A 24,734-nucleotide genomic window follows, 5' to 3' on the forward strand; every position below is an offset into this window, starting at 1 on the left:
GGGGGCCCCGGAGGGGTCCCCACAGGCCTTGCCAGCGCCAAGGGAGCCTCTGGGGGGCCCCCTGAACCCTCTGCCACCTGCTGCGGGGGGGCCCCCTCCACGGCGGGGGGACCCTCGGGGGGGGCCCCCAGGGGGGCTTCCAGGGGGGCCCCCATGGGGGGGGCCCCCGCCAGGGGGGCCCCCGCCAGCAAACGGGACTTGTATTTTCTGTAGGAGGCGAAGTCCTCAGGGTTTCTCCAGTGTTTGCATTTGTAGGTGGAGACAGAAATTAGGGTTTCTCGTTGAGGAGGGTTTGCGGGCTGCTGCTTAGGGTTTGGGGTTTTGCCCAAACCCTTTTTTGGGGTTTTTGGCTTGTGGGTGCGAGCCAAGACGTAAAAGAAATTCCCATTCTTCTTCTGCTCCGCCATCCACTTCTTCAAAGCCGCCACCGTCGGAAACCGCAGCTGCCCGCAAACCCTAAACCCTAAACCCTAAACCCTAAACAGGAAGCTCTTGCCGCTGCGGTGTTCGAGGGTGTTGAGCTACGGCTTAGATCTCCACAGAAGGTACACGGCTTAAGACGAGGGTTTAGGGTTTAGGGAGAGGCTTTGAGGCGAGGGCTCAGGGTTTGGAAAAAGAAATTAGGGTTTAGGGTCTAGGGTTTAGAGCAAGGGTTTAGGGCTTCAAGAAATGATGAGGCAAATGAAGATGGGTTCTACAGCTGGGCCTTGGGCTTCAAGGCATAAAGCTTAGCGTTTAGGGTTTAGGGATTAGGGTTTACGCCTTGAGACTCAGGGTTTAGGGTTTACGGTTTTGGGCGGACTTCGTTTGGAGACACCTGAATGGCCTCTTCAGAGACCGGCTTCTCTGCAGCTTCCTCCATTGTGACGCTGCTGCTGCTGCTGCTGCTGCTGCTGTTGCTGCTGCAGCTGCTGTTGCTGCTGTTTCTGCTGCGCCTCCTGCTGCTGCTACCCTGCTGAAGCTGCAGCGACAGAGACCGCAACAAGCTCTTGGCGTCTCAGGCAGCAGGCTCCGAACTCTAAACCCTAAACCCTAAACCCTAAACCCTAATTTCTCACTAATGAACCCTAGGAAGGAAGATGCAGTGCTGCGCCTTCGAAAGCTTCGCAGGCTGGGCTCCCCGTGCCGGTAATAGACGGCCTAGGGTTTAGGGTTTTGGGTTTAGGGTTTAGGGTTTAGGTCAGGGAAGGGCATTTCCAGGTTTGTCCATGTATGTTAAATATTTGAAAAAAATCCAAAACTTGGCAAGGGTTTAGGTTTCAGGTCTTGCCTTTTAGGATTTAGGGTTTAGGGCTTAGGGTTTATGCCTAGGGTTTAGGGTTTGGCGGGTCTCGATTGCTGGGCCATGCCCACATGCGTTCTTGTATGAGGCACCTACACTCTAAACCCTAAACCCTAAGCCCTAAACCCTAATCCCTGAATCCTAAATTCTAATGTTTAATTTCTTGGAATAAGCTTAAAAGGCCCAGATAAACCCCAAACCCTAAACGCTAAACGCTAAACCCTGAACGTGCCTTAGGGGAGCAGTCGGCCCCTGTGCGTTGAGCTTGCAAGCCGGAACCCCTGAACCCTAAACCCTAAACCCTAAACCCTAACCTCTAAACCCTAAACCCTAAACTCTAAACCCTTAACTCCAAGGATCCTCTTCAAAAGCAATGGATTAAACTTTGCTTCACAAAGCTCGCCAGCGATGCACATTGGTTGAGGTGTACAAACGCTGCGGCAGCAGCAGCAGCAGCAGCAACAGCCTCACAGCAGCAGCAGCGCCCGAGCAGCAGCCAGCCCAGACGTTGCTGCAGCAGGAGCAGCAACACAAGCAACAGCGGTGCGGCAGCGAGGCAGCCAACAGCAGCAGCAGCAGCCACAGCAGCAGCAGCAACAACCAAAGCAGCAGCACCACCAAAAAACCCAGCCTACTCTCTATATGGCCGTAGGGGGGCCCCGACAGACTGGGGGCCCCTCATGGGGGCCCCCAGCCATCCCCAGGGGCCCCCGGGGGCCCCAGGGGCCCCAGGGGGCCCCTGGGGAGCTGAAGGCCTCGGGGGCCCCAGGGAACCCTCGGGCCCTTGGCGGGCCCCTTTTAGTATTTGGGTATCCAAGGGAAGTATCCCATGAAGAGTTATTTCATTGTCATAGGTGGTCTGAGGCCCCCGCAGCAGCAGCAGCAGCAGCGGCAGGAAAAAAGGCGTCAGCAGCAGCAGCAGCAGCAGCAGTAGCAGCAGGGGAGTGGCTTCCTCCTCGTCTGATACGCTGCAGAGACACCGCAGCGGTGCTGCTGCAGCAGCAGCAGCTGCAGCAGCAGGGCTGGGACATCAGCAGCAGCAGAGCGCAGCAAGAGTTGTTTGCTGCAGCAGCGGACAGCAACAGGGGGGCGCTGTGGGGCCCCTACATACCTGCGCCGCACTTACACTACTCCCCTAGCAGCAGCAGCAGCAGCAGCTGCAGCAGCAGAAGCAACTTCGTGGCTTATTTGCTGCCGCTGAGGGCAAACGAATGGGTGGCGGTCCGCAGGGCGGTTTGGTTCAGAGTTTTGAGGTGAAGCCCTAAACCCTAAACCCTAAACCCTAATTTCTGTTCTGCTGCTTGGGCCGCAGCTTTTGCTTGACATAGAACAGTTACTTTCTGAGACCTTAGTGCATCTAAGAAGCCTCCCCCTGAGCCCTAATTTCGCTGCTGCTGCTGCTGTGGCTGCTGCTGCTGCCCTTGCTGCTGCTGCTGCTGCTGCTCTCAGGGGCCTAGCTGAATGTCGGGGCCATTTGTTTCCCCCAAGTGTCTCCTACAGCTTAGTGGCTGCTGAGGGCCCTGCGGCTCCTAGTGTCTCCTCGTGGGCCCCCACCCACAGCAGCAGCAGCAGCAGCAGCAGTAGCAGCAGCGGCTGCTGCAGCAGCGACTTGCGCAGCGGCACCGTTGCTGCTGGGGCCCCCGGCATCCGCATCACTGCGCTGCCGGGTCCTGATATTTTCGGAGACCTTCCCCAGCAGCAGCAGCAGCAGCAGCAGCAGCAGCAAGACGCTGCAGTTGCTGCTGCGTTTCTGGAGGACTTCACCTCCGCTCGTTTTGCTGCTCTTGCTTTTCTGGACAGTTTTGACTGCGGAAGGTGAGGGTTTTGTTTTATTTGTTTTTACATCCTTGCAATTTATTTATTTAATAATTTAAATTGTTCCTTTGCTGCTCCCTTGCTGCTGCTTCCGTGCTGCTTAGCTGCTGCTGCTTCGCCTTTCCTTGTTACAATTTGCTTCCAGTTTAACCCATTTCTTTGCTGCTGCTGCATCAGCTGCCGCTTTTTCTTCTGCTGCTGCTGCTTTCTTTTGCTTCTTTCCTCCGAAATCCGAGCTGTTTGCCGCACCCACAAATAGATTTGCAGCAGCAGCAGCTGCTGCTGCAGCAGCAGCAACAGCGGGCGTAGGTGCATGCGGTGTGGGGCTGCTGCTGCAGGCACTTGGGCTGTATAGACACTTCGGGGGGCCCCCAGGGGCCCCTCGCCTCTTCGGGGGCCCCCGCGGCGCTGCGGCTGCTGCAGCTAGACAACAGGCTGCAGCAAAACTCTTTGGTGACGCAAGAAGTGCAGCAGCTGCTCGATGGGATAGATGAACAGGTTTGCTGCTGCTGCTGCTGCTGCTGCTGCTGTTGCGGCTGCTGCGGCGGCTGCGGCTGCTGCGGATTTGCTGTGGTGGCTGGCCTGTTGCCTCTTTGCTGCTGCTGCTGCTGCTGCCCCTGATGCTGCGCCGTTGCTGTTGCTGCTGCTGCTGCTTCTGCTGCTGCAGGAGTTCCCTGTGGTGCTGCTGCTATGTGAAGTGCGGCTGCCCTGGGATCGGATCCCACTGCAGCAAGCTTTACGCGCTGCTGCTGCTCCTGCTGCTTTGCTGCTGGAGGCCCCAACACCCCTTGAAGTTGTTCCGCCCATCTGGTGCCAATAAACCCTAAACCCTAAACTCTAAACCGTAAACCCTAAACCCTAGTTTTCCACGAAAGGGCCCCCATGCAGGTGCAGCTGCGCTTCGGAGATACTGAAGCAAAGCAGCGCGTGCAACTCAGAATGAATATGTTCGTTGCTGCTGCTGCCGTTGTTCTTGCTGCTGCTGCTGCTGCTGCCGTGTTTCTTGCTGCTGCTCCTGCTGCAGGTGGGCCGTGGCTTCCCAGCTAACGCGTCTGTTCGCCCGCATTAAAGCCAGCAGGCGAGACCCAGATGCAGCAGTAGCAGCAGCAGAGAGCAGCAGCAGCAGCAGTTGCTGCTGCTGCTGCTGCTGCTGCTGCTGCTGCAGGCAGCTGCAGCCCACAGTGGTACTCTGGGGCGGCAAAGGGAGCGGCAAGTCCTCTTTGGTTTCTTTTCTGATGAACTACTGCCTTAACTTCTTCCCCAAAGTGGGGTTTAGGGTTAAGGGTTTAGGGTTTGGGGTTTAGGGTTTAGGGTTTGGGGTTTGAGGTCAAGGGTTTAAGGGTCAGGGTCTGCTGTGGGGTTTAAAGTTGGGGCGCTTTTTAATCTTGAGCAGCAGCAACAACAACAGCAGCAGCAGGAGTGGCAGCAGCAGGGGCAGCAATTGTAGCACAGCCAGCAGCCACAGAAACAGCAGCAGCAGCAGCAGCATCAGCAGCAAGTTGTGCTGCGCCTCAGGTGTATCTGCTGGACGCCGATGTGGGGCAGCCAATTTGCTGCGCTCCTGGAAGTGTCTCTCTTCTCTCCGTGAGCAGCAGCAGCAGCAGCAGCGAAGCCAATTAGTCTCTTTTGCTGCTGTAGTCTCTTCGCTTTTGTCTCTTTGCTGTTGCTTCTGCTGCTGCTACTGCTGCTGCTGCTGCTGCTGTCACGGACCGAGATGCCTACAAACCCTTCTTTGTCTGTGCACGCATTGCTCGTTTCTGCAGAAGTGCTGCATTTTGCATTTCATATGTATATAGTTTTTTTTGTTATGAAGCGCATGCAGCTGCCGCTGCTGCTGCTGCTGCTGCTGCTGCTGCACGTCATTTCCAGTGTTTGTGTTGAAGCGTGCCCTCTGGCTTTTCTCCTTAGGTCTCTTCTCCCATCCTGACACCTCCCCACCTTCTTATAAATTCCGTGCAGTCCCAAGGGGGCCCCCAAGGGGCCCCTCAGGGGGGCCCCCCAGGGGCCCCTGTAGGGGCACCCAAAGGGGCCCCTGAGGGGTTCACCACAGGGGCCCCTGAACAAGAACCCACCAATTCACTTTTAGGGGGCCCTCGAGGGTACCCCAGAGATGCTTCCCCCTGTCCCCTCATGGGGGGCCCCCCAGAGGGGGCCCCTCCTTTAGGGGCCCCTAAGGGGGCCCCTGGGGGGACTCCCTTAGGGGGGCCCCTAGAGGTTAACGGGGGCCCCCTAGGGGGCCCCCCTGAGGAGCAGGAAGTGTATGAGGTACTTTGTGCTTCGCTGTCTCCTGAGGTGCTTGTGGTGGACGGAGACACGCAGCAGCAGCAGGAGCAAGAGCAACAGCAGCAGCAGCAGCAGCAGCAGCAGCAGCAGCAGCAGGTCGGGTTCAAGCTGCTGCGGCAGGTCTTCTTCGGAGATGTCAATCCCAAGTCGGCGCCCCACAGATACTTGCGGTGTATAGACACCTGCTTTGCTGCCTACGAGGCGATCAGCTGCGGCAGAAAACAGTCCCCACAGAGCTCAGCAGCAGCAGCAGCAGCAGCAGAAGCTGCAGCAGCAGAAGAGGGGATGGCAGCAGCAGCACCACCTGAGCGGCATGTGCCGCTGCTGCAGGCCGCGGGACAGGAAACGTGCGAGTGCAGCAGCAGCAGCAGCTGCTGCTGCTGCTGCAGCAGCAGCAATGGTGCAGCCGCTTGGGCTCCCCTTTTTGTTAATTCTCCAGGGTGGACAGTAGGCCTGGGGCAGCGTTTGCTGCCGCTGCTGCTGCAGCGCAGCAGCTGCTGCTCCTGCTTGCTGCTAGAAGAGGACCCTGAGGGGCCGCTGCTGCGGCAGCTGCTGCAGGATGCGGGAGTAGAGACAGTGCAGCTCCAGCAGCAGCAGCAGCAGCAAATGTTGCAGCAGCAGCAGCACGATGAGGGGCAAGAGCAACAGCTGCTGCAGCAGCAGCAGGAAGAAACCGCTGAAGTGGTTGCCTCCGAACCTCGTCCCAGAAAGCGGAAGGAAGCAACGGCAACGGCAGCAACAGCAGCAACAGCAGCAACAGCAGCAGCAGCAACAACGACAGTAAACAATACAGCTTTATCGGCGGCCCGGAATAAGAGAACCAGAACAACACCTGCTCCTTCAAGCAGCGGCAGCAGCGCAGCGCCAGCAGCAGCAGTGGCAGCAGCAACAGCAACAGAATCAGGCACAGCACCAGCAGCAGCAGAATCGGAAACCGCGGCAGCAGCACCAACAACAACAGAAGCAGCAGCAGTTGCAGCAGCAGCAGAAACAGAAACAGCAGCAGCAGCAGCAGATTGGACGAAGGAAGTGAGGTGTATATACACTGCACTCTTTCCGGGCACCTTTCGCTACGTGCGGCTGCCCCACGACCCCCCATGGTGCAGCAGCAGCAGCAGCAGCAGCAGCAGCGGTAGCAGCGGCAGCAGCAAGGAGGTGACTTCGATCGCAGAAATGCTGCGACAGAACAACCAACAGGAGACTCCGTTCAAGACGTGAGAAGGGGCTCTAGGGTTTAGAGTTTAGGGTCTAAGGTTTAGGGTTTGGGGTTTAGGGTTTGGGGTTTAAAATTGTGGACTCGGGGCCTACGGTTTAGGGTTCGAGACTTCGAACTGCTGCAGCTCATGTGAGGAAGCCGCGCGTCGGCCTTCCTGTTTTTGCGTTTATGGTTTAGCTTTTATGGTTTGGGGTTTAGGGTTTCGGGTTTAGGGTTTAGGGTTTGTTTGCAGGAGCGAGGAGTTCTTTCTGCCTCAGTCTTCGAGCCTCTGCGGCCTCTCGATAATTTCTCTTCCTTCATTTCGTCTGCTGCAGCATCGCGTCCTTGCTGTAGCAGCAGAGCATTTAGCCTGGCAGCAGCAGCAACAGCAGCAGCAGCAGCAGCAGCAGCAGTTGCAAGTCCTTTACGGCAGCGGGCCCCTTGTGGATGCCCCCAAGAGGAATGGTCTAAAGTTCGCCAGGTGCAGCAGCTGCCGCTGCTTTGCGCTGCCTCCCAGCAGCAGCAGCAGCAGCAGCAGCAGCAGCAGAAAGGGGTGTTTGTCGAGTGTGGATTGCTGCTTATTGGAGACATCTGGTTTGTCTCTTTTCCTTTATTCTTTCTTTTCCTTTTTCTGTGCATGTCCTTCTCCGGGCCCTGTCCCCTCCTCGTTAAGGTGGCTGCGAATTGCTGCGCTGCTGCTGCAGCAGCAGCAGCTGCTGCTGCAGCAGCTGCTGCGCCCGAAGCCTCAGGAGCAGCAGCACTACCTTGCTGTCTCCCTCAGGTCCTGGCAGCAACTCTGTGCCCTTTTGCCCACAGAGCGTCCTCTTGTCTTACTGCTGCCCCTCCAGCAGCAGCAGCAGCAGCGGCAGCAGCAGCAGCGGCGGCAGCAGCAGCAGCAAAAGCTGAACTGCCAGGAGGAGGAGGAGCAGCAGCGGCAGCAGCACAAGCAGCAGCAGCAACTGGTTGCTCAGACGCTGCCCCTAAGCGATGCAGATCTGTCGTGGGAGTCGTTTTTGCTGCCGCTGCAGCAGCAGCTGCTGCTGCAGCCACAGCAGCAGCAGCAAGAACAGCTGCTGCTGCAGCCGTCCTTTACTGTGGTTTCTCTGAAGCTGCAGCAACTTCAAATTGCTCTGCCGCAGCTGCCACCGCAGGAATTTATCCCTTCCTTGGCTGTTCAGGTGAGAGCAGCAGCAGCAGCAGTAGTAGCAGCAGGAACAGCAGCACAAGTAGTGGCAGCAGCAGTGGCAGCAGCGCAAGTAGCAGCGACAACTGCAGCAGGAGCAGCATAAGGAGCCTAAGCTTTTCATTGGCGCTGTCTTAGCGGGATTGTAGCTGCTCTTGATTCCTCCCGGGCTCAATCTTGCTGCCGCTGCTGCTGCTGCTGCTGCTGTTCATTCAGCTGCTGCAGGCTCTGCCGCGCGCCACTGTCGCCTTGGCTTGGGATCCGACTAGCGTGAGCTGCAGCAAACCCCTCCGAAGCAGCAGCAAGAGCAGCAGCAGCAGCAGCAGCAGCAGCCGCTGCTGCTGCTGCTGCGTCTCCTGCGTTGAGTCCCGTCGGGTGTCTGTACACCTCACAGCCAACGACTCCCACCTCCACCAAATTTCCCTCGCCTTTATTCTCCACGTAAATCCCCAAACAGCAACAGTAAGACATTTCCTACAAACATAGCCTTTATGGGGCCCCCTAGGGGCTCCCCAGGGGCCCCCCAGGGCTCCCATTGGGGCCCCATAGGGGCCCCATAGAGGCTCCATAGGGGCCCCATAGGGGCCCCACAGAGGCCCCATAGGGGCCCCATAGGGGCCCCATAGCGGCCCCTTAGGGGCTTTATAGGGGTTCCACAAAATTCTCACTGGGGCCCCTGCGGGGCCCCACAGCGGCCCCGTAGGGGCCCAATAGGGGCCCCACAAAAGCCCCATAGGGGCTTCACGGGAGCCCCATGGAGGCCCCATGGGGGCCCCATGGGGGCCCCACAAGGTCCCATGGGAAATATTTTAGGGCCCCCAAGGGGGCCCCTGAATTCTCAGAGGTTTCTCTCTTGCGCGATACGAGCGGGTTGCAAAAAGGAAAAGGAGCTGCTGCTGGTATTGCTGCTGCTGCTGTTGGTGCTGCTGCTGTTGCTGCTGCTGCTGCTGCTGCATGCGCCGATGGTGAATGTGCAGTTTGCTGCAGGCAGTGGCGCTTGTTCCTGCTGCTTTTTGCAGCGCAGCAGCTCTCAGCAAGTGCAACACAGTCATCCTGAGGTGAGGGTTTAGATTCCAGAAAATTAGGGTTTAGGGTTTAGGGTTTAGGGACCACGCTCAGCAAACTAGGGTTTCGGATCTAGGGCTTGAGGGCAGTAAACTAGGGTTTGGGGTTTAGGGTTAGGGGGGTTCTCTGCGTTCTTTAGCCGCCTGTCTTGACGCTAAACCCTAAACCCTAATTTGTGGTTTTGGGCTGCAGCGAGGGTTTGCGCTTCTCGCCGCAGCTGCCTCACGCTCGCCATTTGCGGGGGGCGCAAGCAAAGCAACTGGCAGCAGCAGAAACAGCAGCAGCAGCAGCAGCAGCAGCAGATGCAGCAGCAGCAGCTGCTGCTCAAGCGGGGGGCCTTGTGCTGTGTATAGAAAACCCAGCAGCAGCTACCGGGGTGTCTCTACACTGCAGCAAAAGAGGCACTGGGGGGCCCCCAGGCTGCTGCAGCAGCAGCAGCAGCAGCAGCAGCAGCTGGGGGTCCCCCGGCAACAGCAACCAGGGGCCCTCAGTTAGCTGCTACCCGTGGTGTCTCCTTCCTGCTTTAAGCCGCTGCACCTCTGCTGCTTTTCCTGAGCCTCCTACTCCAGCAGCAGCAGCAGCAGCAGCAGCTGCTGCTGCTGCAGCAGGGGAGCAGCGAAGCAAGATGAACAGCACCGTGGGCGGCGGAGAAATAGAAAGAGCAGCAGCAGCAGCAGCTGCTGCTGCTGCTGCTGCCGCAGATAGTCTAGGTGTTGCTGAGGCTGCGGCAGTTATGGAGGGGCTCAGCGCTTCTGCTGCTGCTGCCCCGTCTGCTGCAGCGGCAGCAGCAGCAGCTTCTGCTGCTGCTGCTGCTACTGCTCTGCCGTCTCTCGAGCTGTGCAGCCGCAGCAGTAAAACTCTCTTTCGCAGCTCCCCCTACCTCGCCCTCCTCAGCGGCAACAGCGACAGCAGCAGCAGCAGCAGCAGCAGCAGCATCAGCTGGGGCCGCCGCAGGTCCACCCGGAGGAACCTGCAGCGCTTTGCTGCTAAGATAAGGCCCGACGGGACTCACGCGAGAAATGAATAGATTTAATTATTTATTTATTTTAATTAATTAATTATTTTACTTTATTTATTTATTTATTTTATTTAATTAATTAATTGAGAGAAATAAATAAATAAATGGAAACGCGCAGCAGCAAGGTAGTGCTGGCGTGGGTGGGCCAAAAAGCTCTTCCTTCTTTCAAACATTTTAATTTCCTTTTCGTTTAAATATTTTATTTATTATATTTGTTTATTTTATTATTATTTATTGTTTATTATTTATTTATTATTTATTATTTATTTATTATTAATTATTTATTTCATTTATCCGCAACAGCTGAGCCAAACGCCCTAGCAGATCAAAAGCTCAATTTCAAAATTCTTTTTAATTGTCTCCTTTTTATTTATTTAATTTATCTCTTCCTTTATTTGTTTCTTTTTGTCTTTTTAATTGTCCCCTTTTGCCTTTTAAATTGTCCCCTTTCGTCTTCTAAATTCTCGCTTTTTCTTTCTTTCTTTGTTCCTTTTCTGTTTCATTTTGTCCCCATTTCGGCTTTTCTATTCTCCCATTTTATCTCCTTTTGGTCATTTCATTCGTCTTCTCTTTTGTTTTAGTTTGTCTCCTCTTTGTCTTTTTCTTTGTCTCCCTTTTGTTCTTTTATTTTTTTTTCGTCTTTCTTTTTTGTTTTTTCGGCCCCTTTATTTTATTTATTTGGTTATTCTTCTTTTTGTCACTTCAATTTTCTCTTAATGCCTCCCAAAATGTATTTTTTGTTGTTTTCCTTTCCTTCTAATTTCCTTTTGTCTCTCTATTCTTTCTATTTATTGTTTCCTTAATGTCTCCTTATTGTTTCTTTCTTGCTTTTTCCTTTAATTCTCTTTTGTTCTTTGTTTGCACCTCTGCCCCAAACCCTAAACCCTAAACCCTCGTTGCGCGCAAACGACCCGCAGGGACTGGAGGCACCTAATGCTGTTGCTGCTGCTGCTGCTGCTGTTGCTGCTCTATTTTCCAGGTCATAAAAGAAACAAGAAATAAATCTAAAAAGAAGCAGACCCTCTTCCCTTTAAGGAACGAGGGTTTAGGGTTTAGGGTTTAGGGTTCAGAGTGCTTCGTGCGCGTGTTGGCTCTCGCGCTGCAACTCAGCGTCCAAGCCTCCTTCAGCGCCCAGGGCCCTGACGCAGGGCCTAGAGCTTAGGGTTTAGGGTTTAGGGTTTAGACGTCCCAGAAGATGGGTTTAATGGAGTTTCTTTTGCTCTTTTTGAGTCTCGCGTTGTTCAGCTGGATTTGCGTTTTGCGGTGAAGACGGCAGAAGCGCAAATAGTCTGTTGCAGTCGCTGTTTCTATACCCTGAACAAATATATAAATGAATAAATAAATTAATTAATTAATTGATTAATTAATAATAAATAAATTAGTAAGAATGGCTGCGGAACTGCGGCGATGGGGCTGCGGGAGGAGTCCGCCGCCCCCGGCGCGCCAAACCCTAAACCCTAAACCCTAAACCCTAGGCTCACTTTGCCGTAAAGAAACACCAGCGCCAGCTCCCCGTAGCCCTTGGGCTTATTGTGGAGGCCCCAGAGCCACTTGGGGTAGAATTTATCTTCTAGCAATTTGTGGTCTTCATTTATTTCTTTATAAATATTAAAAACATGATCGTACCCTCCTTTTATCCCCTCGCCCCCTTCCTGGGCCCCGGGGGCCCCCCCTGGGGGTCCCCCAGGTGCCCCCCCAGTACCCTTTTTCTTCTTAGGGGCAAACAAACGAACCTTCGATGTATGCATGCAGCTCAGCCGCCGCTGGGAACAGCTAAAAGGCCCCAAAGACCCACAGGGGGGCCCCTGCGGGGGGCCCCCGCGCTGGGGGCCCCCCTGGGAGAGGGGGCCCCCGGGGGCCCCCGGGGCCCCTGGTTTGGCCGCAGGGGGGCCCCCAAGGGCACACTGCTGGGTTCGGGAAAAGCGGAGGGGCCCCAGGGTCGCAGCTGCAGCGCTACACAGCCAAATGCGTCTCTGAGATGCCGCAGGGACTTGCGGGGGGGGCCCCAAGGGGCCCCCAACTCGTAGGGGGCCCCCAAGGCGCAGGGGGCCCCCAAAGGCCAGGGGTCCCCCAACGGCCAGGGGGCCCCCAAGGCCCAGGGGGCCCCCAAAGCAAGGGCGCGCGAAGGCGACAAGAAGAAAGGCAGAAGCCATAAGGAGAGAAGTGGGGAAGTTGAGCCTCAGCGCTGCGCCATGTTGAGGTGTACGTACACCTGAACAGTGCGGCTGCGAGCGCCGGGGGTGGCGGCGCAGGTCGAGGCGTGAAATCGGGAAAAGACAAAGAAAAAAGAATAAATTAAATAAAATAAAGTGGAAATTTGCGTTTGTTTGGGGCCAGGGGAAGCGGGAGGCGAGGGGCCCTTGCCGGTCGTGTGTACATAAGCGCAGTGTACATACACCTGAAATCCAGCGCCCGCAACCCACGGGCGAGGCTCCTTCTACTTAAAACTGCCGCAGGTGTTTGTTGCGAGTTTCTAAAATAAAATATTAATGCAAAAAAAAATTCAGTGATGCGATTAGATGCGGCCTGCGTCGGTGCTTTCGAGCCCAAACCCAAACCCTAAACCCTAAACCCTAAACCCTCGCCGCAGCCGTTGCTGGTCCACCGGCAGCAGCTGGGCCTCTCTGCCGTTGAACCCGAGTCTATATTTCCTTTTGTCAATTATTTGCATTAATTTGTGTGCATTTTGTTATTTTAATTTCTGCCGCAGTTGTCACTGCCGAGGCGCCGCGAAGGTTTGGCTGGTGAGGTGTATGTACACCCGAGCTTCAGCTGTCCCAGCAGCAGCAGAGTCTTCCTTCCTCACGGACTCTTTTCCTTCCTTTATTCCTTTATTTCAGTAGATTCAAGAATATCCGCTACTGCCCAAACCTCCAACACTAAACCCTAAACCCTAAGCCCTCAAAATGTTCTCCTGCTGCTGCGCCGATACTGCCGCCCGCGGCGACCTCCAGACGGAGGAAAAGGCTGAGGCTTTGGAGGGGACCCAGGGGCCCCAAGGAGCCTCGGCGTCAGCAGCAGCAGCAGCTCCAGCAGCAGCAGCAGCTCCAGCAGCAGCAGCAGCAGACGCACAGGGCGACAGCAGCAGCAGCAGCAGCAGCCAACCCCAGGACAACCAGACCACCCCTGCAGCAGCAGCACCAGCAGCAAATGATGCCCCAGTAGGAACGGGACACAAGTGGGAACCCCCAGCAGTTACGAAAGAAGAGGCTCCAGTCAAAAAGCCCATGACGGTGAACCCTAAACCCCAAACCCTAAACCCTAAACCGTAAAGGCCTGTCTATTATATAAAATCATGTCACTCAGAACAACGCTGCTGCATTCCACAGCATAGAAAGCTCAGGGGGTTGGTGAGAAAGTTCCATATCTCAGGGTTTCGGGTTTAGGGTTTGGGGTATAGGGTTTAGGGTTTAGGGTTTAGGGCTTTTGCACCGCAGGCCCCAACTTCGCAACGCGCAAGGCGTACCTCGGTCCCGCTTGAGGCTCCCATAGAGGACGGCGTGTTCCTTATGTAAACCCTAAACCCTAAACCCTAAACTGCTGGCGCTAAACCCTAAACCCTAGACCTGGCTCTTTCTTCGCTTCCAGCGCTCCTTGAGCAACGTCCTGGAGGCTGCGCCTTTGGCTCCGAGAGACAACGCCAACCCTAAACCCTAAACCCTAAACCCTAATTTTGTCCGCAGGTACGACAAAAGCACCGACACCATCTACGCGCAGTGGAGCACAAGTCCCCAACTAAATGCTTTGGCCTGGCTCAAACCCCTAGTGGCAATCCCGGGACATAAATATAAAGTCAACGGAGGGAGACAAACCCTTTTTACAAAGGCCGTGGTGAGGGTTTAGGGTTTAGGGTTTGGGGTTTGGGGTTTAGGGTTTAGGGGTAGGGTTGGGCTCAAGCCCTTAGTGGCAATTCGGGGGCACAAATATAAAGCCAGTGGAGGGAGACAAACCCTCTTCACAAAGGCTGTGGTGAGTGTTTAGGGTTTAGGGTTTGGAGTGGTGTTCAGGAAAGCAACCGTTTTTGCGAGGGTTTCGTGAAGTTCATAACAATTGCAAATGAATATCCCTCGAAGATGATGCTGCTGGAGAACTTCGAGGCAGCGGAGGCGCCGGGCGTGCAGGTGCTGCTGCTGATCGCTGCTGCTACTGCTGCTGCTGCAGCAGCAGAGTCGCAGTGCGTCGTGCAGCCCCTGGACTGCTACAACAAACTCTACGACTTCAAAAACACTAAAGCTGTTGCTGTTGTGCCCCTCAGCAGCACTCTAATTCCTTTAAATGAAGCTGTGGGGCCCCAGAAGTTTTTGCAAATGGGCCGTGGAGAAGGTGCTGCTGCAACAATTCAAATTCCGAAATGAGTGCTGCGAACCCGAAAAACCTTAATTGCTGCTCCTTGCCGCCTTAAATACTTACTTTGGACGGAATTTTCATTTTATTTCGTTTAATTCAATTAATTTAAAATGTTTCGCGCAAAAATTCCGCCAAATTCCACCAAAATTCGCAAATTTCCACTTCGCCGACGCAGCGAACACGCCGCGCCGAGGTGTACGTACACCCCAGCGCACTGCTTTTTTTCCCCACTTTCGGAAAGCAAATAAAACTAATGGGCATTTTAAGTGGAAATAAAAACAAATAAAGAAGTAAATTAAATAGTTGTCTTTTTAAATAGTTTGGGACAAATGCAAAGGCAAATAAAAGCAAACAAATCCCAAAAGTTCACTGCACAAGAGACCAGCGAAGTAGTGCTGCTGCTGCTGCTGTTGCTGCATTTGCTGCTGCTGCTGCACCTGTTGTTGCTTAGGCTTGTAAGCCCCAAGATGTTGCTGCTGCAGTTGAGTGCACGCCAGGAACTTTTGCTGCAGCAGCTGCTGCTTCAGTCGCTGCTGCAACCCCTGCTGCGGTTACTGCTTCAGTTGCTGGTTCATTTGTGCAGCAGCTGCTGCAGCAGCCGCTGCAGCAGCTGCTGCTGCAGCTGTTTATCTACCTCAGTATCTGCCTGTACGCTGCTGCCTCGGCCCTCGTTGTCTTCTCTCTCCCTAACTGCAGCTAGCTACGGCTTGCTGCAGCTAGCTACGGCTTGCTGCAGCTAGCTACGGCTTGCTGCAGCTAGCTACAGCTTGCTGCAGCTGCCTACGACAGTCTGTGGCTAGCTGCAGCTAGCGATGGCCAGCTGTGGCTAGCTGTGGACACCTGGAGCTAGCTGTAGCACCAGCTGTGGCTGGGTAGGGCCGGCTGGAGCTAGCTGTGGCTAGCTGTGGTTGGTTGTGGCTAGCTGTGGCTAGCTAGGGAGGGCTGTAGCTAGCAATGGTTAGCTAGGGCCGGCAATGGCTAGCTATGGCTAGCTGTGGCTAGCTGTGGCAAGGCGCTGGCTAGCTAGCTATGGCTAGCTAGGGCCTGCTGAAGTTGCCTGTCAGGCCAGCTTGGGCTAGCTAGCTGTGGCTAGCTGTAGCAAGGCCCTAGCTAGCTAGTTGTGGCTAGCCGCAGCTAGCTAGCCAGGGCCAGCCACAGCCAGCTACCTGTGGCTAGCCAAGGCTAGCTAGATATAGCTAGCCACGGCTAGCTAGGCTGCAGCTAGCTAGCTAGCTGCAGCAAGCAACAGCTACCCAGCTAGCTGTGGCTCCAGGGAACTGTGGCTAGCAGCAACCCTCCGGGAGTAGCTGCGGCAGGGCTTTGAGCGTTTGAAGCCTACTGAGAAGGGGTTGGAGTCTAGGGTTTAGGGTTTAGGGTTTAGGGTTTAGGATTTGGGATTTAGGGTCAGGGTTTGGGGATTAGGGTCTAGGGTTTAGGGCTCAAGGGCTGCTACGGGTTAGGGCACCAGTTTTGGTGGTCGTCTCAAGTTGCTGCTGTAAAGGGTTTGGTTGAGATTAAAGAAGAAAGCAGTTGAAACCGTAAACCCTAAACCCTAAACCCTAAACCCTAGGCCCCGAAGCATCGGGAGCGGTTCGGTGCGCGGCGGCACCGCCGCATCTTCTGTTGTGCATTAGGGTTTATTTAAAGTTTGCGTTTAAATATATAATAATTTTTGAGGCGAAGCGTAAACCCTAAACCCTAAACCCTAGACCCTAGAGGTCAAACGGCAGGCCGAGGCTGGGGAAGCGGAGAGGCCGACGCGCCTGCATGCGCAGGAGGGGTTTAGGGTTTAGGGTTTAGGGTTTGGGAGCCCTGTAGGGACTGGGGTTTGGGTGGAGCGTATATTTTTGCTGTTGTATAAAAAAGTGGTTTACAGTTTTTAAGGGTTTACGGGCTTGCGGAGGGGCGTTTGTGAACCCTAAACCCTAAACCCTAAACCCTAGAGCGTGTTCCTAGGGTTTGCGCGGGCGCTGCGGCTTTGGGTTTGCGAGGCCCGGTGGCCTGCGGCTTGGCGGAGCCGCAGCAAACCCTAAACCCTAAACCCTCGTGGAAACCCTAAACCCTCGTGGTCGTTCGCAGCGGTGTCGCGTGTCCGGGTGCTGGAGGGGACCGCGAGGCGCAGCGCCGAAGCCCCAAACCCTAAACCCTAAACCCTAAACCCTCGCGCGGGTGCTGAGCGGATGGCGGCGCCGTACGCTGCAGAGGCGGGCGAGAGCGGCGGCTCCGGCGGCCCGACAGCCGCTGCTGCTGCTGCTGCTGCTGCTGCTGCTGCGGGGGCGCCTGCTGCAGCAGCAGCAGCAGCAGCTGCGCAGCTGCTTTCGCCGGCCAACCTCGCCGCAGCAGCCAGGTGTCTGTACACCCGAATCGACTCCTTCTCCGGAGAGTTCAAGTTCCTTTCTTTGGACTTTCCTTCCATCATTTATTTTCAAGGAAGGTTTTTTGCTTCTGCGCGCCACGCGCTGCTGGCAGCAAAACACCCTGCTGCAGTCGAAACCCTCGCCAACGTCCCCGACACCAAAACCCTCAAGCAGCTCGCCAAAACCAAACAGGCCCGCCCCAAACCCTAAACCCTAAACCCTAAACCCTCCCCTCGCCCGCACCCCACTGCCCCGCACTTTCCGCCCTTTAGGCGGCCCAAACACCCCGCACGCGGCCAAAATTGCAAACCCTAAACCCTAGACCCTAAACCCTTCAGATGTTCCCAGGGCTCAAACCCACAAACCCTAAACCCTTTTCGGGGGCGGCCCGCAACCGCCGCAGCAAACGCCCAGCAGCTCCTCACAGAGTCACCCCTTAGCCCTTGGGATTGGGGTTTAGGGTTTAGGGTTTAGGGTTTAGGGTTTGGCGCAGGAAGACCCCGACTGGCCGCGCTACCGCCTAAAATGGATGGAGCTGATTCAGAGAGACAAGTTTCGAAGGAATCCAGGTGTACATACACCTCAACAAACCCTAAACCCTCGCCAACAATCCCTACACGCCTGGGCCCGGCCTAGGGTTTAGGGTTTAGGGTTTAGGGTTTAGGGTTTCGGGTTTTGTTTGTTTTATTTTGTCGTTGCTGTTTTTGCTAGTGTTTCGATTTGGGGTTGTGAACCCTAAACCCTAAACCCTCGTGTTTGGCTGGCGCGTGTGCGGCTTCTCCGGGAAGCCGTGCGGAGCCGTAAACCCTAAACCCTAATTTAGGGTTTGCGCGCAGAGCTGCGGGAAAAGCTGAAGCAGACGGGGGGCAGGGAGCTCGTTTGGCTAAACACTGGAGATGCTTTCTTTGGGCAAACAAGTCACTCGAGAGGACAAAACCATTTGGGGAGAATTTTAATGGAAATAAGACAAAACATTCTCGAAGACACGGAGCTCGAGTGTAGGGTTTAGGGTTTAGGGTTTAGGGTTTGGGGTTTAGGGTTTGGGCTTTGGGGTTTGGGGTGGGGGGAGGAAGGAAAAGAAGGGGCAGCCTGTCGCGGTTCGAGAGGGCTAATTCACGGCTGGGTCGAGCGTTTAGGGTTTAGGGCTTAGGGTTTAGGGTTTAGGGTTTAGGTTTTGCTGCGCGCAGGGAAGCTGGCAGACAACGACTTGGTAGCGCTAAACCCTTCTGTCTCCAGGCGCCATGCAGCTTTGGTGGTTTTGAAAGGGGGACATGTCCTTTTGATTGACTTGAAGAGCAAAGCAAAGACGTTCAAGTCAGCTAGGGTTTAGGGTTTAGGGTTTAGGTTTTAGGGTTTGGGGGTCGCGGGTCGCGGGTCGCGGGCCGTGCTGGGTGGGGTTAGGAAGCGCTTGCGGGGCTCTCCTGCAGCTTGTGAGTGTCTGGGGCGCCAGGGTCTAGGGTTTAGGGTTTAGGGTTTAGGGTTTAGGGTTTAGGGTTTGGGGTTTTGCGCTGGCAGGAACGGCATGCCTCTAGACCACGACCACGTGGGCGTGCAGATGCAAACCAACGACAGCTTCAGTTTGGGCGCGTCTAGCCGTCACTACCTCCTTGAGGTGACCTAGGGTTTAGGGTTTAGGGTTTGGGATTTGGGGTTTAGGGTTTGGGATTTGGGGTTTAGGGTTTAGGGTTTGGGGTGGCGTTGGCTGCAGGTCGTGCCTGCTTACTTGCGCCTTGAACGCATGCAGCCTCGCAGAGCCTGCAAGGCAGTCACCCGCCTGAGGGTTCAGGGTTTAGGGTTTAGGGTTTAGGGTTCAGGATTTAGGGTTTGCGTGCAGATCGACACCACTTCCGTGGTGGATTACCTCCAGCGGCGCGGCAGAGAGCTGAACAGAGAAATTAATTTATTAAATGATCAAGTCAGCGAAGCAGCAGGAATGTCGACTAAGAGTCTCACTAAGGTGAGCCAAACCCTAAACCCTAAACCCCAAACCCTTGTGGCGGCCGCGGCGCTGAAGACAGCGGCCTATCAAAGCAGCCTGTAAAGCGGCTCTAGGGTTTAGGGTCTAGGGTTTAGGGTTTAGGGTTTACAAGTTGGTTGGAAGCCGCGTCTGTGGCTGCGGGCGGGGACCCCAAAGCGCAAACCCTAAACCCTAAACCCTAATTTGTGGTTTGGCGCAGGTGTTTGTGGGGGGCCTCGCCTACAGCACCAGCCGCTACGACTTGTGTGAACTTTTCGCGGAAGTGGGAAATATAAAATCTATTATTATTCCCCAAGTCGACAGATCCATTCCCCCAGACTATGAAGGTGCTGCGGCTGCTGCTGCTGCTGCTGCTGCTGGTCTTGCTGCTGTTGTTGTTGCTGCTGCTGGTCTTGCTGCTACTGCTGCAGCTGCTGCTGGTGTTGCCATAAACACTCCTCAAGTCAGAAGACCCAGATTCCCTGACTACGAAGCTGCTGCTGCTGCTGCTGGCTTTGTTGCTGCTGCTGCTGCTGACTTTGCTGCTGCTGCTGCTGCTGGCTTTGCTGCTGCTGCTGCTGCTGCTGCTGACGCAGCACCTTTCCCGAAGCCGGATTTTGTCGCGTTTGCTTGGCAAAATGAGCAAATGAATGGACTAATTGAATCAATTAATAAAATGAATTAAATAATCAATTGATTTAATTAAATAATTAATTAATTTAATTAATTTAATTAATTATTTGCTCAGGAGCTTATTCCGTGAGGGGAATTGCCTTCGTCGAATTCGGAGATGCCGAGACAGCCAAAAAAGCCCTCCAGTGTGACGGCCGTCTTGTCAATGGGCGAACTGTGGCGGTAATTAATTTAATTAATTTAATTAATTTAATTTAATAAATTTGAATTAATTCATTTAATTGAATTCATTTAATTCAATTTAATTCGTTTAATTCAATCAATTTGCTTCAGTTTGGTGGTAATTGTTTAATTCGGTTTAGTTGGTTTGGGTTTTAATTTCCTGTTTGATGTTTGCCTATTTTGCAATATTCAATTATTTAGTTTAATTTAACTATTTAATTTGATTTAATTTAGTTTAAGTTAATCTGATTTAATTCGTTTTAATTTAATTTTAGTTTGATTGGCTTATTCATTTATTTGTTGTCTGTCTTACTTTTAGTTTTTTGATTTGTCTGTTATTTGATTTGATTTTGTTTGTCGCAGTTTGGTTTGATTTAATCACGTTTTATTGTTTCATTTTATTTAATTTATTAATGACATTTCATTTTATTTTCATTTACTTCAATTTAACTTAATTTCATTCTTTGTCGGAGTGTGTTGTTAACCGCTTGTTTAGGGTCTAGGGTTTAGGGTTTGAGTGATTTTTACTTTCAAACTGCAATTTAATTTAACTTCTAGTTTTGCTATTTTCTAAAATTTTGGCTTGGAGTGATTTATTGGAAGATCCATTTTATGTGATTCTCTTTGCTTTTTATGTATTTTTTGACTAATTAGTTAATTGATTCATCAATTAATTGAATCATCAAGTAATTAGTAATCGGTTAATTAACTAATTAATCAAGTGCTCGATTAATTAATTAATTAACTTATTAATTAATTAACTAATTAATTGACAAACTAATTAATATCTAGTGCATCGTTAGAATCTCACTATTTAATCTTTCATTTTTAATTCTACAGTTGTTTATCTATTCTTCTAGTTCATATCCAAGTAATTAATTTATTTTAATTAATCTATTATCTTTTCTTTATTTTATTTATTTCTTGAAGTGAAACTTCAAGAAATAAATAAGGAACCGAAGCTTCTTGGGGGTGGCCCCAGTGAACTATTATTTTTATTTATTTATTTTATTCATTTCAAGTAATTAATTAATTAATCTCGTATTTCTTTTATTATTTAAATTTATTTATTTTTATTTATTTATTTATTATTTGTTTTGTTTCCAAAGGTGACCCCGGCGAATTTGACGCGAGAGGAAAGAGCAGCAAAAGAAGAACTTATGGTGTGTCTTTTTATTTTCTTTTTATTATTTCATTATTTATTTATTTCATTATTTATTTATTTCATTATTTATTTATTTATTTATTTACTTATTTTATGTACTCATTTTGTTTCTTTTATTTGTTTTATCATTTTATGTATTCATTTAGTTTATTTTATTTATTTTGTCAATTTGTGTTTTATGTATTTTATTCACTTTATCTTTTTATCTTTTTTATTTGTTTTCGCCCTTCTGGACTTACGTGCTTCATTGGCTTTTTCTTCTTTTAATTTCTTTCATTTGTTTCTTCCTTTTATTTCTTTTATTTATTTCTTTTATTTGTTTCTTTTATTTATTTTACTTGTTATTTTATTTGCTCCTTTTATTTGCTTCTTTTATTTCTTTCGTTTAGTTCTTCCCTGTATTTCTTTTATTTATTTCTTTTATTTCTTTTATTTCTTTCTTTTATTTCTTCCTTGACATGCATTTTTTATTCTATTCGCCACTTGAGTCTTTCGTTGTCTTTTTTATTTTTTCTCTCTATCTATTTTGTTTGTTTTTCATTTTATTCGTTAATTTGTTTATTTAACTTGTTTATTTTATTTGTCCATTTTATTTGTGTATTTTATTTTTTGTTTGCTCTTTTTTATTTCATTTGTCTCTTCGCTTTGTCTTTTTTGTCTCTTCTCTATTAGTGTCTTCGACTCGTTTACTGCTGCTGCTGCAGCTACTGCTGCTGCTGCTGCTACTAATACTGCTGCTGCTACTATTGCTGCTGCAGCCACTACCCTCGCTGCTGCTGCTGGCACTACTGCTGCTGCCACCGCTGCCGCTGCTTCTACAACTACCACTACTGTGCTGCTGCTGCCACTACTAATCCTGTGCTGCTGCTGCTGCTGCTGCTGCAGGCTGAGGGGGAAATGAACTTTGTTGCTGCAACGGAGAAGACATTTGAGCACCCGACGCACGGGTCTTTGCGGACAGGCCACGGGCTGGAGGACTCTGGTGCTGCTGCTGGGGGTGCTGCTGCTGCTGCTGCTGCTGCGCTGCTGCAGCAAGCCGACCCCCTCACCGGAGAACCCCGCGGCAGCAAAGCAAGGGGACACTGGGGCCACGACGACAGAGCAGCAGAGCAGCAAGGAAGGAGACAGTTTACAAACGCTGAAATGCGGCGGCTGCAGGGGGACTGGCAGCAGCAGCAGCAGCAGCAGCAGCAGCAGCACGGCGGCGGCTTGCGCTCCGAGGCCGAGGGCGCCCGCGAGGCGCGCTTCGCCGCTGCTGCTGCTGCTGCCAGCAGCAGCAGCAGCAGCAGGAACATGTACACTGGGGAGTGGGGCCCCACAGAAAATGACAAAAAGGAGAGACACAGGAGAAGCCGCAGCAGAAGCAACGAAAGAAGGAGACACAAAAGCAGCAAAAGAGACAGGGACTAGACTTTCCAGTTATATCTCTAAGACCTTTTATTTTTCTACACGGTAGTCTCTCTTTCCTCGCAGCAAACGCGCAGCAGCAGCAGCAGCAGCAGCAACGGCGGCAGCGGCAGCGGGAGGGAAGAGCTGCAGCTGGTGCTGCTGCTCGCCTGCTGCAGCGGGATGCAGCAGAAGCAGCAGCAAAAGCAGCAACAGCAGCAGCTGCTGCTGCTGCCGCGTGTCGAGCTGCAGGGGCATACGTCGGGAAGTGTTGAACACCTAGTACCTAGGATTTAGGGTTTAGGGTTTAGGGTTTAGGGTTTGTTTTGGCGATGTCCTGTCCCTTGTCTTTTCTCCGTAAACTCATTTTCCATTTTGTTTTTATTAGTCTTCTTGTCTCATTTGAATTTTTATTTTTTATTATTGAATATAATTGCACGCCTTTGCCGATCTGGATATCACGACGCGCCAAACTAGGGTTTAGGGTTTAGGGTTTAGGGTTTAGGGCTGCAGCGCGAAACGCTCTCACTCACGCTAGGGTTTAGGGTTTAGGGTTTCGGGATTAGGGTTTAGGCCCTAAACCTTAGGCCACTGAGCGTTGTGTCTCGAACAAACCCTAAACCGTAATGCGAAACCGCCGACTCCAAAGACAGTAGCTGAGGAAACTCTTGAGAACATCTAGGGTTTAGGGTTTAGGGCTACAGCTTTCGGGTGTAGGTGCCTAGGGTTTGGAGGTAGTGCTCCAGGGTTTAGGGCTTAGGGTTTGGGCTCAATACTTCAGCCCTAAGGTTTTAGAATATACATTTTTTGTCCTCAGGGTGTAGGGTTTAGGGTTTAGGGTTTCGGGCTTGTTTTACTTGGGGGGGGAAGAGTCGGCGGAGGGTTTGATTGGTTAATGAAATAAACATTTGGCAAAATGTTTGAGTTTGAAAATAAAATTTATAAAGTTAATTTGAATTAGAAGCTAAGTAGAAAGCAAAGAATGTGGCAGTTAATTATCTAAATAAGCAGGTAAGTGGCAGTCTGGTAGGGGTCGGGTGGAATTTTTGAAGATCTTTTCATCAAAATGAGCTTTAAATGCATCTATTTGTCGATTCGTTCACTTTATTTATTAAAATGTAATATTCAAATTATTTATTTTTGTGTTTATTTCGTTTCTTCCGCATTCTTTGTCTGTTTTCGCCGCAGTGCCCGGTGGTGCACCCCAATGGTCAGGCGGCTGTCTCAGCGCAATTTTAGGGCGGAAACAGCGGGAAAAAAAGGAGAAAATAACTTGAAATGTGCATTAAAAGGTTAAAATAAATTAGAAAAAGGAAAAGAATAAAAATTGGTTTCATTTCAGTTTTAATTTCGCGCGTCGAAGCTGCTCGGGTGTACGTGCAGTGCGCCAGGTGTATGCGCAGGTGGAGCAGTTCGCGTTTCAGACTTCGTTTTCGCTCATTTTTTGTTCTTTTTTCTTCGTTTTTTCGCGATTTTGCAAGCCTTGAGAATGGCAGAGACTGAGTGGACTCCGGAGGCGCTTTCTGGGCGTTACGAGGAGATAAAAAGCTGCATTCCGCAGCAGCTGGAGGCTTACGCGCGGTTTCTGCGCGAGGCCGCGCCGGAAGACCTCCGCCGCTGGCAACAAATTGCGCAAGATTTAAAACTTGAATTGAATTTAGAAAACGGAAGAATAAAATACAAAAAAGAATTCAAACCACTGGAGCTTCCCGTGGACATTTGCTACATCCGCCACGGCAAGACGCAGGGCAACACGGAGCCCCGGGTTTTTCAGGTTTGCTGCTGCTGCTGCACTTTTCGCCTTTTTACCCAAATAAATAAACGGAAGTACCATTTTAAATGTTCCTTTTTTAATTTAATGTTCTAGAAAGTCCTTTTTGCGCGAAAAGCACCTAAAATAATGCATATTTGACACTGAGAGCAGCAATTACATTGAATTCGAAGAGCAAAACTCCCTTTTAAAGATCTTTATTTGCTTTATTTGAAGTAAAAGAGGCAAAAGGGAAGAAAGAAGAATGGAAATGGGGAATTAAATGAAGGAATTAAGGGAAAGAAGTTTGAAAAAGAAATTAAAAGAAATTGAAAAGAAATTAACTTTTGAATTTTTTTCAGGGCCAGGTGGACTACGCAAACAACCAGCTGACGCAGCAGGGGCAGCAGCAAGCAGCAGCAGCAGCAACAAAACTAGAAGCAATGGCAGCAGCAAAAGAATTCATTCCGGATTTGCTGCTGTCTTCTCCGCTGCTGCGAGCAGTCCACACGGCGCAGCCCTTCGTAGACGCAAACCCTAAACCCCTTTTTAGGGTTTTGCCAGAACTCGCGGAAATGGCGTTCGGGGAATGGGACAACAGAAAGGCCAGAAACACTTTCTAGGCTTTTGCTTCTTCACTTTCTTTGAAATCTTTTTTATTTATTTTATTTATTTATTTTCAATTTAAATTTAAATGTTTTTTGTTCAATTGATTTATTTCAAAATTCAAATCCCTCTTCTTCGCCAAAGTCCAATTCTTTGAATCTTTTTAGTTTTTTATTTTTTATTTATTTTGTCTTTTACTATATCTTTTATTTGTTTTACTTTTACTTCCTTTTATTAATTCTTTAATTTATTTGGAGCTGTTTTGTTCATTTATTATTTTACTTATTATTACACATTATTTTATTTTTCAGTTTCGTTGTTCGCTTATTTATTTATTTTGTTTACCTATTTATTTATTTATTTATTTATTTAGTGTATTATTTATTTATTTATTCATCCATTCATTTGCGTGTCTTTCTTGCACATGTCATTCATTTGTTTATTGCTAAATTTATTTGTTTATTTCCCAA

At 51.1% G+C, this 24,734-nt stretch overlaps 7 protein-coding genes across 7 annotated transcripts in view; 5 read left to right on the top strand and 2 right to left on the bottom strand.

Annotated features, from left to right (window-relative positions):
* Positions 1-862, bottom strand: part of ETH_00027270 (uncharacterized protein) — a gene marked incomplete at both ends in the record, with an annotated part of 1,299 nt that extends 437 nt beyond the window's left edge. Inside the window, 2 exons of the mRNA XM_013372793.1 lie at positions 24-443; positions 803-862. Of these exons, the coding sequence (XP_013228247.1) occupies positions 24-443; positions 803-862 (480 nt within the window). The remainder of the gene's footprint in view (positions 1-23; positions 444-802) is intronic.
* Positions 863-1,924: 1,062 nt separating this feature from the next.
* On the top strand, positions 1,925-4,717 carry ETH_00027275 (uncharacterized protein; the record flags this gene model as incomplete). Its single annotated transcript, XM_013372794.1, has 4 exons — positions 1,925-2,535; positions 2,732-3,097; positions 3,436-3,595; positions 4,550-4,717. The coding sequence occupies 4 exons, from the start codon at positions 1,925-1,927 to the stop codon at positions 4,715-4,717; spliced, it is 1,305 nt and encodes a 434-aa protein (XP_013228248.1).
* A 510-nt stretch (positions 4,718-5,227) lies between these two features.
* ETH_00027280 (uncharacterized protein) lies at positions 5,228-9,850 on the top strand (the record flags this gene model as incomplete). Its single annotated transcript, XM_013372795.1, has 5 exons — positions 5,228-6,594; positions 6,829-7,753; positions 7,975-8,220; positions 8,746-8,816; positions 9,016-9,850. 5 exons carry the CDS (start codon positions 5,228-5,230, stop codon positions 9,848-9,850), a joined length of 3,444 nt encoding a protein of 1,147 aa, XP_013228249.1.
* A 1,170-nt stretch (positions 9,851-11,020) lies between these two features.
* ETH_00027285 (uncharacterized protein) lies at positions 11,021-11,994 on the bottom strand (the record flags this gene model as incomplete). Its single annotated transcript, XM_013372796.1, has 2 exons — positions 11,021-11,155; positions 11,323-11,994. 2 exons carry the CDS (start codon positions 11,992-11,994, stop codon positions 11,021-11,023), a joined length of 807 nt encoding a protein of 268 aa, XP_013228250.1.
* A 753-nt stretch (positions 11,995-12,747) lies between these two features.
* On the top strand, positions 12,748-14,196 carry ETH_00027290 (uncharacterized protein; the record flags this gene model as incomplete). Its single annotated transcript, XM_013372797.1, has 4 exons — positions 12,748-13,074; positions 13,279-13,352; positions 13,525-13,672; positions 13,849-14,196. The coding sequence occupies 4 exons, from the start codon at positions 12,748-12,750 to the stop codon at positions 14,194-14,196; spliced, it is 897 nt and encodes a 298-aa protein (XP_013228251.1).
* Positions 14,197-16,368: 2,172 nt separating this feature from the next.
* On the top strand, positions 16,369-21,932 carry ETH_00027295 (RNA recognition motif-containing protein, putative; the record flags this gene model as incomplete). Its single annotated transcript, XM_013372798.1, has 10 exons — positions 16,369-16,737; positions 17,039-17,114; positions 17,382-17,543; positions 17,733-17,859; positions 18,061-18,157; positions 18,380-18,502; positions 18,723-18,849; positions 19,251-19,357; positions 20,467-20,520; positions 21,408-21,932. The coding sequence occupies 10 exons, from the start codon at positions 16,369-16,371 to the stop codon at positions 21,930-21,932; spliced, it is 1,767 nt and encodes a 588-aa protein (XP_013228252.1).
* A 1,465-nt stretch (positions 21,933-23,397) lies between these two features.
* ETH_00027300 (Mannitol-1-phosphatase) lies at positions 23,398-24,281 on the top strand (the record flags this gene model as incomplete). Its single annotated transcript, XM_013372799.1, has 2 exons — positions 23,398-23,682; positions 24,021-24,281. 2 exons carry the CDS (start codon positions 23,398-23,400, stop codon positions 24,279-24,281), a joined length of 546 nt encoding a protein of 181 aa, XP_013228253.1.
* Between the last annotated feature and the right edge of the window lie 453 nt (positions 24,282-24,734).

This window comes from Eimeria tenella, genomic scaffold (genome assembly GCF_000499545.2).
Source record: "Eimeria tenella Houghton genomic scaffold, Eth_scaff108, whole genome shotgun sequence".
Lineage (NCBI taxonomy): Eukaryota > Apicomplexa > Conoidasida > Eucoccidiorida > Eimeriidae > Eimeria > Eimeria tenella.